Below are 17,444 nucleotides of genomic sequence, written 5' to 3'. Positions count from 1 at the left end.
CTTTTGTGTGGATACAATATAAAAATCTCCTGGATTGGAAGGGTAAATACTCTCAACTCCATTTCCTCCCCCCTTTCATTATACTTCTTTCAAACTCTACCAGGGCCAGATGTACTAAGCCAATCAGCTTCTAACTGCCATGTTACAGGCTGAGTTTGAAAAATGGTACTTAGGAACTAATTGGCTGGTTTGTCACTCTGGATTATATCATTTTTCAAGGTTTAGTACATTTCACCCTCAAACCCAGTTTCTCTTTGGCTTCTATAAAAAAAAAAATTAAATCACTTTATATGGATAGGGTACAAACCTCACATTAGATGTTCAATTCTCAGTTAAGGAACATTCTCAGGGGGTCTTATTTTGCACTCCAACTATACCACATGTAATCCTTATCAAATGTTATCTTGGCATTCTTTTCCAGTATTAAAAAAAATGGAATGACATTGAGGATTTTTTGTTTCAAGATGATGCAATTAGCTCATGGGTATGGCTTACTCAGGACTGCAGACCAGCCCATAACAATTCACCCAAATCTAACTCTCCTCTGCATGGTACATTAGGCCCACCTGCAGGGCAGCTGGATTTTGACCCTTAGGGAAAGATTTTGTTTTGCGATCAATCCTGAATTACTAGGTTCTATTTTTCCTACAACATCTGTTACAGGTTGGATGCTGTATGGAGAGGAGGGCTCGTTTTACCATACTTGGTGGTCCTGTTTCTAATGTGAGCTCATTCTGGAACATTTTTCACCAAGAGATTTATCAGGCCCTTGTCCAGGGGCATAACTAGAACTTTGCGGGCCCCATAGCAAAATCTCCAAACCCTCCCCCATCCTTATTATCACAGAGAGGTTAATAAAAATGGTCACCACATGAAAAAAAATCATAACCAGAACTGTAGATTGCAGACACCATGGTGCGGTGACCAGTATAGTAATACTCGGGCCCCATAGCACCGCACCCATGCTAGTCACTCCACTGCCATTGGCATTGAAATAACATTGGAGTCAACCATGGCATTACCAAATGCACCTCACTCGTGTCTCTAAACCCCAGGATAACCTGATCACTTATATTGCAATGCCACTGAGATTCTTTTGGTTAAGCATTGGAAATATCACTGCCCATCCACATGGGCAGCCCTAGTGGCTAACATCAACTTTGATGCCTCCATGGAATATAACCAGATTACAAAAAAAACAACTGCTAAATACAGTACCACACAATCTGAGGTCTGATTCAGATCTGAAAATCCGATAGTCACCAAATAGACACCCTGTGCAAGTCTGCAAATGGCTTGCAAAAATATCACAGATGACAGCCAACTGCAAATCCATACGCAATTCACTCACTTGATTTTCCCAATCTGAGCAAGTGAGCGTAACTCTGACCCTTCCACAACTCTGTGACAGAGACAGGCTGGTCGAGGCCAGCACTGACAACACACACCCTGCCTGAAAACACCTCGGCACCCCTGCATTTTTCCTAACACTCCGAAAAAATGTCAGCGCATCTGTAGAAATACGCCCCGGTGCTATTGCACCGGGACGAAAGGGGCAGTGCCGCCGCCGGGTGGTGCCGCCCCCTGCAGCCAGGGCCAGTGTACTAGTGCGGTCACTGGCCCTGCTGCTGGCTGGCGCCTGCTTCCTGGCCTGGGGTGGCCTGGCGCCACCCCGGGGAGCCGGAAGCAGACCCTCCAGTGACGCCAGGCGTGGGGGCAGCGGCGAGCCTTCGCCGCTGATCCCCACGAACAAAGGGGATTTGAATACGGCGCCAAAGGAGAGCCAATCATGGCTCTCGCTCTGGCGCCCAATGGGAAGTGGCGGCGGCGAGCCAATCCTGGCTCGCCACGTCACGAGCCCCGCCCCCGGGTGCTGGTTTGAACTAACCAGCGCCGGGGGCGGGAACGGGAGTGCGGCGACGGAGGAAGACGAGAGCGGAGAGCGCTGGACGGAGCAGAAGCAGCCGCCGGAAGCCCCGGGAGGCGGCAGCTGTGTGCGCAGGACTGCTACACGCTGCCGCCCGCCGGGCGAAGGACACAGTGCCGGGGACAGCCGGCGAAGACGGAGGAAGCCCGGGTGCGGCGGGGTGCAACGCAAAAGAGCTTGCCCCGGCCCCCGCTGCCCCGGTGAAGACTGCAGGAAGCCCGGAGGTGGTGGGAAGCATCCCACCTCCGGTGAAGACGGACCACCCTCGTGGCTGGACCAGGCTTGGTCCAGCGGAAGGCCCTAGGACGGGTAAGTCCACAGTGTGGGTCCCCTCCCTAGACCACCAGGCGTGCGGGCATTAGGTCCGTGGGCCAATTCAGGCACCAGGCCTGTGTGCATTGTAGTCGGGCTCTAGGCCCGTGGGGACCCAAGGTTTGGTATTGTTGGGCCTTAGGCCCCTTGTGTACTGTTGGGCATTAGGCCCCTTGTGTACTGTTGGGCATTAGGCCCCTTTCATGTCGTTGGGCATTAGGCCCCTTTTGGGTTATTGGGCATCAGCCCTTTGTGTGTGGGTGGGCATTAGGCCCAGTGGTGTTCTGGGCTTTAGGCCCCTACATAGTAGGCCCCATTGAGTTATTGGGTCACTGGACACCAGGTCCAGCTGTTTGTGGGGCGCAAGGCCCGTTCGTGTACGAGGCTCAGACCCCGCCAGGGCTGAGGCCTCTCAGTAGGAGGAACAGGCCTGTATCGACAGGCCTCGGGTGCAGTTATCGCCGCAAGGGGTATCGCGGCAAGGCTAGGAACAGCCAGAGGGAGGTAGGCCCTCGCTAGGTGTTGGTGCAGTGTGGTCTCTTAACATTGTACTGTTTTACTTGACACCGTGTACTGTATGCTGTACTGGGGTTCACCAATCGTGGCCCTGTGCAGATTGTGTTCCTTTTCAGGTTGCGTGACGCTAGGCCGTGGCATCGGAAGATCCGGCGCTAGGTCACAGGTTGCGCGGGCGTTAGGCGCCAGGTTGCGTGACGCTAGGCCGTGGCATCGGAAGATCCGGCGCTAGGTCACAGGTTGCGCGGGCGTTAGGCGCCAGGTTGCAGGACGCTAGGCCGTGGCATCGGAAGATCCGGCGTTAGGTCCTAGGTTGCGCGACGCTAGGCTGTGGCATCTAAGGATCCAGCGCTAGGTCGCGAGTTACGTAAGCCGGCTTCAGGCCGCAGGGTGCGCAGGAGGTAAGTCGCAGGCGCGTTGGTGTTTTGCCCTGCCTTAGGGAGCAGGAGGTTACGTGAGTTCCTTTTCAGGTGGCGGTGTCCGCACTGGAAGTGTAACGGTGGACCAGTGAACGACTGGTGAGTAGAAATTGTATTGAATCTGTTGTCTTGTTGTTTGTGCTCCTCCCCCTCCCCGGAGCGTTCCCCCACCTCAGTTACGCCTGCCGTGTTCCACAAGCGGGCGTAACCACTCTGAGGCCAATAGTGCCTGTGATGAGCATCCCCTCCCCCCCTTAGGGGTTTTCCCCCTGGTTTCCCCTACAGGTGCAGTCGCTTCTGGAGATCAGTGCAGCAAGAGGAAGGTACCGGGACCGTCACAGGCCCGAAGGTAGGAGGCGGAGCGCAGCGAGGTGAGTACGCGCAGCGAGTGGTGCGCGCCAGGCCCCGCCCCGGGGCCTCCTACATTTTGGCGTAGTCGGCAGGATCTGAATCCACAGTTGCGATGTGGGCCACCCCCAGGGAGACCCGCCGGAGGGACCTTCCGGAAGCACCTTACCCCTGTGTGGATGAAGACGGTTGGGTGACGGTGACAGGAGCGGACCTGATGAGGATTGTAGAGAGGTCCATCCAGCGCGACAAGGACCAGCGACGGGAGGAGAGGCTCGCGAAGGCTCTGGTGACCCCTTGCCGGACGTGTCAGCAGATGGGACACTTTACCAGCGACTGTCCCCAACGCCATGCTGCAATGGGAACAATCAGATCGACGGAGTGGAAGGGGCCAAGCCATCCAGACCCCTTGATGACGGAGGAGGCCGTGATATCCCCCTTCTGGATCGCGGAAATGTCCCCATGTTGGACAGGGCAGAAAGGCACAACAGGGAACCCTCGCCACTCCCCATGCCGGACCAGTCTCCAACTCGAACGGTTGGGACCAGAAGCTTCGGAAGACAGGGACGTGCCGATAGGAGGAAGGAACTCCGCGGAGGCAGAGGACGTCCTGGAGCGAGACGTCTCGCCGATGGCACAGTGGCTAGCAGAAACCAGCGAGAGAGACGAAGGCTACACAGCAAGAGAGGATACCGAATGGGACGAACCCTGGTGCGAACTCTGTGACGAGGTGGACCACGAACCGCCGGATTGCCCCTACGTCTCCGCCCAGACGATTAAGAATTGGTGCCAAGGGTATGTCGACCACCCTGCCCCCACCAACTGGTCCTCAGAGGACGACTGGAGCGAAGAGGAATCTGAGAGGTGCACGGGCTGCGGCGACCTCGACCACATGCGCCCTGAATGCCCCTGGCCTATGGACTACGATTCGCGGGAAGAAACTGACCCTGGAGGATCTGAGGACGACGGTTGGGAGACTATGGAAGAGGAGGACGACCCTCCTCCCTCAAGGGCGGCTGCCCGAGAGGTAGGAAGTGCCCCAGGGGGAACAACCGGTGGCCAGAGGGCAACCCCTCAACAGGAAAACCAGATGGAGGCCCCCTGCCGGATGGGAGAAGAATGGGTAGAGGTGATGCCCTTGGAAGGGGAATCTCCCTGTTGGCCTATGGCGGGTGACCCCGGCAACCGACCCCTCCCTCGGAGGAGTCGGCGAAGGAGGGCGGAAGCCAAACGCAGGAGTCCACTGCCCACAGAGGACCAGGACCAGTCCCTGGGGGCAAACACCCGCGACACAGGTGACCTACACCTGGAAGCCACACCCCCAGACGAGAAGGTGGAGGTGAGTTTTCCTTCCGCAGATGCTGGCCCAGGCACCCCATATGGGACACCCAGACCAGGACCGACCTCCCGAGAGGACCAGGGTGACACTGACGCCGGAACGCAGGTAATGGCTCACTTTGTGGGGACCACAAAGGAAAAGGGGGGGGCAAGTGTAGAAATACGCCCCGGTGCTATTGCACCGGGACGAAAGGGGCAGTGCCGCCGCCGGGTGGTGCCGCCCCCTGCAGCCAGGGCCAGTGTACTAGTGCGGTCACTGGCCCTGCTGCTGGCTGGCGCCTGCTTCCTGGCCTGGGGTGGCCTGGCGCCACCCCGGGGAGCCGGAAGCAGACCCTCCAGTGACGCCAGGCGTGGGGGCAGCGGCGAGCCTTCGCCGCTGATCCCCACGAACAAAGGGGATTTGAATACGGCGCCAAAGGAGAGCCAATCATGGCTCTCGCTCTGGCGCCCAATGGGAAGTGGCGGCGGCGAGCCAATCCTGGCTCGCCACGTCACGAGCCCCGCCCCCGGGTGCTGGTTTGAACTAACCAGCGCCGGGGGCGGGAACGGGAGTGCGGCGACGGAGGAAGACGAGAGCGGAGAGCGCTGGACGGAGCAGAAGCAGCCGCCGGAAGCCCCGGGAGGCGGCAGCTGTGTGCGCAGGACTGCTACACGCTGCCGCCCGCCGGGCGAAGGACACAGTGCCGGGGACAGCCGGCGAAGACGGAGGAAGCCCGGGTGCGGCGGGGTGCAACGCAAAAGAGCTTGCCCCGGCCCCCGCTGCCCCGGTGAAGACTGCAGGAAGCCCGGAGGTGGTGGGAAGCATCCCACCTCCGGTGAAGACGGACCACCCTCGTGGCTGGACCAGGCTTGGTCCAGCGGAAGGCCCTAGGACGGGTAAGTCCACAGTGTGGGTCCCCTCCCTAGACCACCAGGCGTGCGGGCATTAGGTCCGTGGGCCAATTCAGGCACCAGGCCTGTGTGCATTGTAGTCGGGCTCTAGGCCCGTGGGGACCCAAGGTTTGGTATTGTTGGGCCTTAGGCCCCTTGTGTACTGTTGGGCATTAGGCCCCTTGTGTACTGTTGGGCATTAGGCCCCTTTCATGTCGTTGGGCATTAGGCCCCTTTTGGGTTATTGGGCATCAGCCCTTTGTGTGTGGGTGGGCATTAGGCCCAGTGGTGTTCTGGGCTTTAGGCCCCTACATAGTAGGCCCCATTGAGTTATTGGGTCACTGGACACCAGGTCCAGCTGTTTGTGGGGCGCAAGGCCCGTTCGTGTACGAGGCTCAGACCCCGCCAGGGCTGAGGCCTCTCAGTAGGAGGAACAGGCCTGTATCGACAGGCCTCGGGTGCAGTTATCGCCGCAAGGGGTATCGCGGCAAGGCTAGGAACAGCCAGAGGGAGGTAGGCCCTCGCTAGGTGTTGGTGCAGTGTGGTCTCTTAACATTGTACTGTTTTACTTGACACCGTGTACTGTATGCTGTACTGGGGTTCACCAATCGTGGCCCTGTGCAGATTGTGTTCCTTTTCAGGTTGCGTGACGCTAGGCCGTGGCATCGGAAGATCCGGCGCTAGGTCACAGGTTGCGCGGGCGTTAGGCGCCAGGTTGCGTGACGCTAGGCCGTGGCATCGGAAGATCCGGCGCTAGGTCACAGGTTGCGCGGGCGTTAGGCGCCAGGTTGCAGGACGCTAGGCCGTGGCATCGGAAGATCCGGCGTTAGGTCCTAGGTTGCGCGACGCTAGGCTGTGGCATCTAAGGATCCAGCGCTAGGTCGCGAGTTACGTAAGCCGGCTTCAGGCCGCAGGGTGCGCAGGAGGTAAGTCGCAGGCGCGTTGGTGTTTTGCCCTGCCTTAGGGAGCAGGAGGTTACGTGAGTTCCTTTTCAGGTGGCGGTGTCCGCACTGGAAGTGTAACGGTGGACCAGTGAACGACTGGTGAGTAGAAATTGTATTGAATCTGTTGTCTTGTTGTTTGTGCTCCTCCCCCTCCCCGGAGCGTTCCCCCACCTCAGTTACGCCTGCCGTGTTCCACAAGCGGGCGTAACCACTCTGAGGCCAATAGTGCCTGTGATGAGCATCCCCTCCCCCCCTTAGGGGTTTTCCCCCTGGTTTCCCCTACAGGTGCAGTCGCTTCTGGAGATCAGTGCAGCAAGAGGAAGGTACCGGGACCGTCACAGGCCCGAAGGTAGGAGGCGGAGCGCAGCGAGGTGAGTACGCGCAGCGAGTGGTGCGCGCCAGGCCCCGCCCCGGGGCCTCCTACACATCAACCACAAACGGTGGCTTCCTGTCAGAAAATAAGCAAAGAGATTGTGAGAAAACATAATGGCTGATTTTTGTCGCTGTTTGGCCTAGCACATGCGTGCAATGATCCGTACACATGCGCAGAATTTCAGTAATCAATTGCCATGTGGAATCGACAACAATGCTTCCATGCTCATGCTTCCAATCACTCTTCCTATTCCTGGACTCTCTTGATTTTCGTATTCCCACCAAAGCACCCCTCCTCCCTTTTTCTGTATTAGTTTACTCTTCCATTATAAATTGAATGTTGATCTTTCTTTCTCCTTTCTTCTTTCTACTTAATTCTGGAAAACCCTGGGGTGAACACTGAAGTAGAAAGTTCCAGAATATTCTATATATTGTTTAGTGTAGATGCATTAAGCAAGCAGGTTGACAACATAACAATTATATTTTAGCTTTGCTTATAATAGATCTGGGGTCCTCAAACTATTTACCTCTGTGACCCCATCAGACAACAGAAATACTTACAGGACCCCAGTAAGTTACTGCAGAAGATAGTCACATCACATGTGTAGTCAGCAACAACACATGCATGGCAGCATTGTGAAGGCACAAAATTATGGGAGGAGTCTGGAAAATCAGTTGAATTGTCTGTTATATCAGACTCCTTGATTCACTGACTGAGATAAGAAAAGTCATCAGCCTGAGGGTTAGAAACATGGAATTGCGACCCCATGCTGAGAAGGTCAGGACCCACAGTTTGAGAACCGCTGTAATAGATTGTACTACATGATTATATTTTGAAACGATTTGTACTTGTTTTTATACTGTATTTGTACTACAGTATTTGATTTGGTTTTCAGCAATAAAAGTCTCTGGTTTTCAAAATAAAGAGACATATTTTACTGAGCGTTATTATGAACAGTACATCTGTATCTAAAACATTCTGTACTTTTTTCTTTGTGTATTTTTCACTCACTGAATCAAAATGTAAATGGTAAATTTCTGCCAGTGAAGCCACATTTCATCATTTGGATTATTTTACTAGGAATGGATACATGTGGTGGACGTCGGGCTTTAATGTGGACCAGTGTGTCTGGCGGACTTCCCCCCAATGAGACTACATTTGCCTCAATACTCCAAAAGAATGGATATTCTACAGGGATTATAGGTACAGTTTATCATAGATGGTGTTATTGTTTAAAATTGATATTCTCTAAAAAGAGTTTCATAAAAAATTAAATTACTATCTGGTCCCTATCCATAAAGTAACAGTACTGTGGTCTCTTCAGCAGCCAATTGTAAATGTTACTGCTGTTATACAGTACTCTGCACAGTTATCAGGGGAAGATGTATGAAGCAGTGATAATGGAAAAGTGAGCCAGACGTTTTATTTCATTATTTTTATTTACCTCATATTCTACTTTTTTATGATGATTTATTAAAGTATTTTTTACTCCGACGTGGACTTCTGAAAAAAAAAAGGAACCTTGATGTTTTTTTTAGTCACTTTTATAAATTGTGAGTTGGGTATGCATTATTCAATATAAAACAGAAAGTTACAGTACATGCTTTATCTCCTCCCACTTGAACTGAGAGAGAAGTACATCAGCTAATTATTTCACTGGGTGAACCTGGTGAAGGTCACAATTAAAAAGGTACCTTTATGGACTAGACTTCTTATACACTCCATGTGAGTATGGTACATACATACTGGCCAATTTTAACCAGCATGTATGGAAAGCGATGATGGGGAAAATGGCTGGGTTGAAATAGCTCCATGCTTACACACTGAGCAATTATCGCCTATCCAAGCGATTTTCCATGAGGTGGACAACTTTTCATTGCAGGACGCTATGGAAAGCCGTCCACGCCGTCGCTCATCTGCTGGTAATACCAGCAGATGGACGGCGGTAGCCAGTGATGACATGGGAGCACGAATTAGTGGTCATCGCAGGCCCGTACACTCTGGGTGGCTTTGGAGCTGACAGCAGCTAAAAATACAAAATTGAGCTGCTTTCAGCTCAAAATCACCCAGTGAGGATGGGTCTTTAGTATGATTACTTAAAATAGACTGTTTATTCATCAAAAAATATTTAATGTATTGAAACAATCCTACAAATGTTTGTTTTTTTCCTTTTTTGCATAAAAATTGTGTGAGGAGAAATTGGGTGGATATGGGGGATGAACTTGATGGATATGGGGGATGAACAATTTAGAGGAGAGCAAGAAACTAGGGTACTCTTTACCTAGAAGGGCGCCCGTCGCGGGCATCGCGGGTACATTTATGTGTGGCCGCGACGCGACCGACGCGATGCCCGCGATTTCCCATTGAAACCCATGTTAAACATGGAAATCGTGTCGGTCGCGTCGCGGCCGGCCATAAATGTACCCGCGATGCCCGCGACGCGATGCTCACGATTTCCCATAGGAATCAATGTTAAAAGGCGCGATGGACCCGATTTTACTGTTAAATAGCTCAATTGACCCGATTTGGCCATAGAAATCAATGTTAAATGGGCCACAGAGCCCATTAACCCTTAAATGTCACCCCCAATTTTTAACGCCACCCCACGATCCACGCGAACCCGAAGCGTGGCGAGCGCAGCGAGCCCGCGAGGGGCGGCGGTACGCGTCCTCCGACCTTTTCATGCCCTACTATCCACTAGGGCGTGGAGTGAGAATATAATAGTGTGGCGAGCGCAGCGAGCCACCGAGCCCGAAGCGTGGCGAGCGCAGCGAGCCCCGCGAGGGGACGCGGATACCTTCACAGTTATACGCGTCCCCTCGCAGGCTTCACAGGTGTCCGTGGCGACGCCGACACCTGTGAAGCCCGCGAGGGGACGCGTCTACCTGTGAAGGTATCCGCGTCCCCTCGCGGGGCTCGCCACGCTTCGGGCTCGGTGGCTCGCTGCGCTCGCCACACTATTATATTCTCACTCCACGCCCTAGTGGATAGTAGGGCATGAAAAGGTCGGAGGACGCGTACCGCCGCCCCTCGCGGGCTCGCTGCGCTCGCCACGCTTCGGGTTCGCGTGGATCGTGGGGTGGCGTTAAAAATTGGGGGGACATTTAAGGGTTAATTGTGGTTATTTGGGCTCTGTGGCCCATTTAACATTGATTCCTAGGGCCAAATCGGGTCCATTGAGGCATTTAACAGTGAAATCGCGGTCAATCAGCCTTTTTAACATTGTTCCCTATGGGAAAATCGCGGTCATCGCGGGCATCGCGGCCATCCCGATTTACCCGCGATGCCCGCGATGACCGCGATTTTTACCCCCGATGACCGCGATTTCAATCGCTGGCGCCCTTCTAGGTAAAGAGTACCGAAACTAGTACTGCAGCTGCTGCCACCAGTCATGATCCATGATACAAGTCCATCAGCGTCCTCTACCAAGGCAGTTGCCCAAGAGCATAGAGGGCTTAAATCTGGGCATGTAAAATCGAAAAAGCTTAATATTTCAGTGGTAAAGAAAAAAAAACCAAAAGTATATCTAGCTACTTAGAAACATAAAATGGGTATGGATCATTGGATAGACAGACATTAGGTCTACAAGCATGAAGGTCGACATGACTGAAGGTCAACATGACTGAAGGTCGACATGGGTAAGGTCAACAGGGTCATAAGGTCGACAGCCAAAATGTTGTCTTGGGGTTTTTCACTTTTTTGTCCCAAATGTTGACATGGACCCTTGCATGGCTCACTGCGCTATTTTATTCTGACACCACGCCCTAGTGATGGTAGGGCATGAAATACCGCCTTTTGGCACATGTTGGCTCAAAAAAGTGAAAAACCACATGTCGTCCTAATGTCCCTGTCGAACTAACCCATGTCCACCTTCAGTGGTCGACCTAATGCTTTTCGACCTAGTGACCCTATCCCCATAAAATTGGAAGTAAGCCATTCACCACTCAAAGTGTCAAAAAAAGTCTAAGGCATTGGCCTTTATTTAAGACTGTTGGTTGTGCCTCTTATTATGAAGTAAGCCATCCCTATATTGTCAGACCAGGGATACATTGAATTGTAGTTGCTCAAATCAACTTATTGGTCAATTACAGGGGCATGCAAGTGTGCTGACTGGTTTGCCGGTCCAAGGTAAAATTGCAGCAAAAAAAACCTGCAAATTTTTGCTGGAATGAAGTAACAGAACACACGCCACGCATGGGGTGTCAGTGTCTAATCCGGCAGGTTGCAGGGAGGGAAAGGACAGGCTCTGCTGCAGCTGCCTCTCTCCCCAGTTCAGCACATGACACTGAGCAGTGTGTTCTGGGCAGGTGGGAGAGGCTTCTGCAGCAGCAGTTAGTTCTTTCTTCCTCTCCTTGATTGGCTCTCAGGAACGAGGTTAGGGTAGTGGCAGCTGAGACCCCATTGGTCCTCTCCATAAGGCCCCCAACCTATCGGCGCCACTGGGTTCATGTAAGGGTGGGGTTACTGTAGACTAGAACACAAATCAATTGGCAGCAACATAATGACTCAGCAAAAGAGACCTACATGATAATAGTAATGTGCGAATCTCAGTTATAGACGTTTGCAGTCTTTTCATAAAATGTAACACTATTTAGGCCAGGCATGTCCAAACTATGGCCCTCCAGCTGTTGTGAAACTACAAGTCCCATCATGTCTTGCCACAGTTTTGCTAGTAGTGAATGCTAAAACTATGGCAAGGCATGATAGGAAAAGTAAATTCTCAGGATTAGAGTGCATGATGTATTTTTGTTTAATGGGCCATCAAACAATTTTATTTAAGGTCTGCCATTGTATATAATGTCAAAGTGTATTATTTATTTGAATTTACTTTGTTGGTAAATATAATAGCACCTAAGCATGTCCGCTTTTATGCACTAAAGTGCACATTGGCTTAAAACATTGTTTTATAATAGTAGGAAATAGCACACTCCCAAAACGTGTGACAATTGTGTTTCATTCAGTTTTAACTGAAAAAAAAAAATGTTTTTCTTTCAGGAAAATGGCACCTGGGTATGAATTGTGAATCACTCGGTGATTATTGTCATCATCCCCTAAGCCATGGTTTTGATTATTTCTATGGTATGCCCCTTTCCCTTATCCATGAGTGCATACCTGGAGGACCGCAAGATCTTGATGTGCCATTTCGAGCCCAATTGAAAGTTATTACTCAGCTCATCGCTTTTGCTGTGATCACATTAGTAATTGTTAGATATACCAACATGTTTTCCATCAGTGGCAAAGTAATCCTCTTCTGCGCATTGTTTGGCCTCTTATTTTTCATTTCATGGTACCTAATATATGGTTTCATGCACTACTGGAGTTGTATAGTCATGAGGAACCATGAAATTGTGGAGCAACCAATGAATGTAGAAAGGAGTGCATCGCTGATTGTGAGAGAGGTGCAGCAGTTCATTGAAAGGTAAGTGAACGCTGTTGGAAAAAGGTCTTTAGATCTACATACATTAAATATATGTGCTGATGGCCACCTACTGTATGTGACAATATGAGTAGAACATTCGATCATTAGTGGCTCCTTTCTTTTTTGTATGAATTCAACTTGCACAAATAGATTTTATGTTGACTTGTGAATATCATATCCATCTCCATTCAGTGGAATCTGTTCTCTTGTGGAATCTGTATTTGTTGTCAATATTTAACACCTTATGGATAAGATTCTGGCCATCAAATAAGGTGTCTCCTCCCCAAGGCTAGTGGCGGCTGATCAGAAGTAGCATTTTCTGGGTGCACCCACCGTTTTTGTGTCCCCATGCGCCAGCCCTCTGTCCGCCCTGATTTCTGCGAACGCCTCGACGACTGTGATAGTCGCAAAAGGTGTTTGCACAGTAGCCCTGCACATGCGTATAATCACCCATACACATACGCAGAGCCGCACCTCCTTTGTACAATATCTTCTATCTCGGTATTGCCTATTCCACCCAGACACACCTACATAGTATGCCCAAAATTTCCTGGTCTGGTACCTTACGCTGGTGAGTTTTGTAACCTGTGGAACTTCTATACCAAAATGCGTGCAATAATCCTGCATCAATCTCATTGTGAACATTTATAGTATATTCATTGGTTTTGGTTTGTTTTCTTGCTGTAATACTCAACCTCTGGCCAAGCACATCCACCATGGGCAGTGAACCAACCCCATTATAAACAATGATTTAATCGGGTGCAAACCAATTGAATTCCTAATACAAAGAGCAATGCATTTAAAAATATAGCGCTGTATAGTGTGTATATATAGGACACTATTATTTCCAAAACGTATGGGTAAGCATAAAGCTTGTATGTATTTCAGCTCCCAAGAGGTAATCTGAATACTTTATGAAAATAGCAGCTACAGAGAGCACTGCATACAAGTATTACTTAATTTATTGATATAAAAATACATATAAAACACAATATGTATATAAATTTAAATATAAACACATACACCACAAAAGATATGCTTCCATTCAAATTTTGAACAAACGGGAAATGTATATAATTGGCACTTCCTTGTGCTTATGTATATAGCATATTGTTGTTTTAAATGCAAAAAGTCTCTTGGGGCAATCCTGTATAGATGGTCACCACTATGCTCTACCTCCTTCTAAATAAAGCTGTGTACACATGGTACACTTATCGCTGGCAATATGGTCGCTGAGCGACCATATTGCCAGTGATTGGAATGTGCACCGGCTATAAATCGCCAGGTGCGCGCTCCCATTTTCAGCCCCTAATGGTCGCTGGTCAAAGTAGCATGCTCCTCCGACCAGCGACTTCCCCTGCCTCTTCTCCTGGCAGTGTCATTTTCATCAGTGACCCATAGACACATTGAATACCCTCCATAATTTTGTTTCCTTACTTATTGAACCAAATATTTACATGTGCTTACAATCCTGTTTTTGTTCAGTATATCCCAAATACTATTGGTTTGCATATCTTGTGGTACGACAAAAGTATTAAATAATTGATGCACGGTTGTATTTTAATTAATGCTCAAAATTAATTCAGAACAAATTTTGGACTATGTTGATACTAGATGGTTCTGAGAACGACCAAATGGTATTTATGGATTGAGTCAGGGACTGTAAGGATTTACATAATTTTTTAAAAACATAATCCTAATTAGGAAGATGTTGTTTGAAAAGGCTGGGGCAGTAAAGGTAAACTTAACACTGACCAGGTACACATGTGCCAGCTAAAATATAAGATGGCATAAAATATAGATACACATGCCATACATGAGCAGGGAAAATAATAATGGTATGTGAATCAAGGATAGACCATTCTCATATTAAGGGGGGTATTCAATGTCAGGGGAACGGCTGTCGAGCAAGCTCGACAGCCGTGCCCCTGTCCCGTTCTCGCTTTGCTCGACTGGAGCTCGGCGGTCAGGATTCAATGTCACGGCCGCCGAGCGGGGAGAAGAGGGCGTGGCCGCGAGTTGAGGACGGAAATAGACGAGCTCCGGCCGGGAGCTCGCCTATTTCCGGCTTTTCTCGGCAGAACGAGCCCGACAGCTTGTGATGTCGGGCTCATTCTGCGGAGAACCCCTGTTCAATGCTGTCAGGGAAGACAGCATTGAATAGGGCCCCGCAGCCATCTCCCCCGTCGGTCGGGAGATGGCTGCAGGAGCACGACAAGGAATGAATACCCCCCTATATATTGTACATGATCACAAGTAACTGCAGTGGTGTGGCTTATTTGTGTTCTTAATCATTTACAATTATTTTGTTTTCATAAATTTTCCAAAAATTTCCAATCACATTCACTGTAATTCTTGTGTCTCAACCTGTTGTGCCAAATGACACTTACTGTATCACATATTTCCTTTCCATATATAAAATAAGAAAAAATGGATAATGTTTTTATATTTAGGGAACACAATCTTTACTTTATGTTCTTCTTGATCTTCTTTGGTTTTTTTTTCAGAAATAAAAATGTCCCTTTTCTGTTGGTCGTGTCTTTTCTCCACGTTCACACACCATTGGTTTCAACTAAAGCATTCTCTGGGAAGAGCAAACATGGAATTTATGGGGATAATGTTGAAGAAATGGACTTTATGGTTGGTAAGTAATAATGGGGCAGATGTATTAAGCCTTAACAAGAGATTAATGCAAGAGTGATAAGGAGAGATAAAGTCCAGCCAATCACCTGCCAACTGCCATGCTACAGGCTGTGTTTGAAAAAAGTCAGTAAGGAGCTGATTGGCTGGCCATTTATCTCTCCTTATCACACTTGAATTTATCTATTGTTAAGGCTTAATACATCTGCCCCAATGCTATTATGCATGCAGTATTTAACTGCATGTATAAAGGTATATGCATATTATAATGATTGTTTCTCAGACAACTACAGTAACTAATTGATTTTAAATTTTGTAAGTTTTCTAGCTCCTATAATTCTCGGTTCTGGAGATGTAACCCAGAGTTGAAATGCAGCAAAGTGGTCTCCATGCAGTTCATGGTACTGGTGATACATCCTGCACACCTAAATCTGGGACAAAGGCAGGAAGGCTATCTGATATAAAGGAAGCTGGTCTAGGAAGCAGCATAGAATCATTGTGTCATTTGAAAATTGTACTCAATGTTGATAGGGATGAGCCGAGATCTTACTCCTAGGGCCAGCAATGGAAATTGTTGATGCCAAGTACATGTTTTTTGGGTCCCCTCATCCCTCCCCAGTAGGTACATGATGCATTGACAATGGGCACAGTCGTTACTAGTGGTCTTTTCTGATTATTTATTTTAGTACTCAAACATACATGCAAAACAATATTAGGGAAATGTAAGAGCAAGCCAAAGCATTAATAAAACAGGGCTAAATACACCCAGTTGTGGATAGGACATTTTGATCACAAATGTCTGTAAGCATCCCCTGGGAGTATTTTTATACCTATACTCTGTGGAGCAGGAAACCTCTGAAGAAATTAAATGTCCTCAGGCAAACAGTGACTTGAGTCTGTATGTATTTATGTAGGATATTACATAATCTGGAAAATACCAATTTGTGCAGGAATATAATAGTGTCATCACCATACAGATGAAACAAAATAGCAGAGCAAATTCTTGACTTTCCTGATCAAAGAATTGCAAATAATGACATTGTATTTGCTACAGTAATTTGGTATAATTTCTGACAGAAATATAACTTCTAAATTGGTGCCTTAATAAAGATTAAGGTCTGACAGGCTTTAACTTCTAATCCTGACAGTTTTGATTGCAACTGTATCTCTCCAGGCTCACTTCTACCATCAATTTCTCCACAGCACTTACCCCCATTTATTTTTTACCCACATCCCCCTTTCTCCAGCACCTCGCACCCCGTGTCTCTCCAATACCTCCCCCTGTGTCTCTCAAGTACCTCCCCCTGTGTCTCTCAAGTACCTCCCCCTGTGTCTCTCCAGTACCTCCCCCTGTGTCTCTCCAGTACCTCCCCCTGTGTCTCTCCAGTACCTCCCCCTGTGACTTTTCAGCATCATTGCCTCCTCAATTTCTCTTCAGTCTTCTTTGTTTATCTCCAGCTCTACCACAGCTGTTTGATCTTGACCCTCACCTTGCCTTCCCTGTTTTCTACCTGCTCTTTGTGTTCCCATAATGTACAGGTATAGGTTATAGTTCTAACCCTGTTACCACAATATGAATGGGTGATACAACAGCATTATGCATTCAATTGTTCATTTGATTAACAGATATTTTCTCTTACAGGTTCTGTACTTAATGCTATTGAAAATGCTGAAATAAAAAACAACACATTGGTGTATTTTGCCTCAGACCATGGGGGGCACTTGGAGATAAGTGTTGGGGACGTTCAAACTGGGGGATGGAATGGAATTTACAGAGGTAAGTACATTTCCTAATCATTATCTGAGCTTGAAGTCATTTTGCATATGACTATAGATTTTTACATTGTAAAAAAAATAGGTTGGTCAGTCTTGCTTCATAAAAGTCTGACCGGGGAGCTCCACTTTTTGGTGCTCTGCTTGTTTGGCATGTGGAGAGACAGATCATGCTGCCTATGGCAAGTTTAAGGGGGGGCATGCTCAACATGTACAAATATATCAAGGGCCAATATAAAGAACTGTCAAGCACCCTTTTTACTGCAAGAAAGGAATCTAGGACACGAGGGCACGAGTTTAGATTAGAAGAAAAAAGATTTCGTTCCCTCAAAAGAAAAAATTATTTACGGTCAGAGCAGTCGAACTGTGGAACTCTCTTCCTGGAGAGTTGGTGACGGCAGACACAATAAATACTTTTAAAATTTATTGGATAAAAACATCCAAGGGTACTAATAAGAATCCATATTCTGTCTTTAAAAATGAATCATACTCTGTCATTTACAATGGATAAGCTATTAAAACCCAGGTTGAACTCGATGGACGCAAGTCTTTATTCATCCTTATC

General features: G+C 48.7%; 1 protein-coding gene across 1 annotated transcript in view; it reads left to right on the top strand.

The window, feature by feature from the left end:
* Window positions 1-17,444, top strand: part of LOC146059911 (arylsulfatase D-like) — a 47,420-nt gene that overhangs the window by 15,314 nt on the left and 14,662 nt on the right. The window contains exons 5-8 of the mRNA XM_083172565.1: window positions 8,128-8,250; window positions 12,043-12,466; window positions 14,974-15,110; window positions 16,749-16,883. Coding sequence (XP_083028691.1) covers window positions 8,128-8,250; window positions 12,043-12,466; window positions 14,974-15,110; window positions 16,749-16,883 — 819 coding nt within the window. The remainder of the gene's footprint in view (window positions 1-8,127; window positions 8,251-12,042; window positions 12,467-14,973; window positions 15,111-16,748; window positions 16,884-17,444) is intronic.

This window comes from Crinia signifera, chromosome 2 (assembly GCF_055691185.1).
Source record: "Crinia signifera chromosome 2, ASM5569118v1, whole genome shotgun sequence".
NCBI classification, from domain to species: Eukaryota; Metazoa; Chordata; class Amphibia; order Anura; family Myobatrachidae; genus Crinia; species Crinia signifera.
This window is presented reverse-complemented; position numbering and strand designations above follow the sequence as displayed.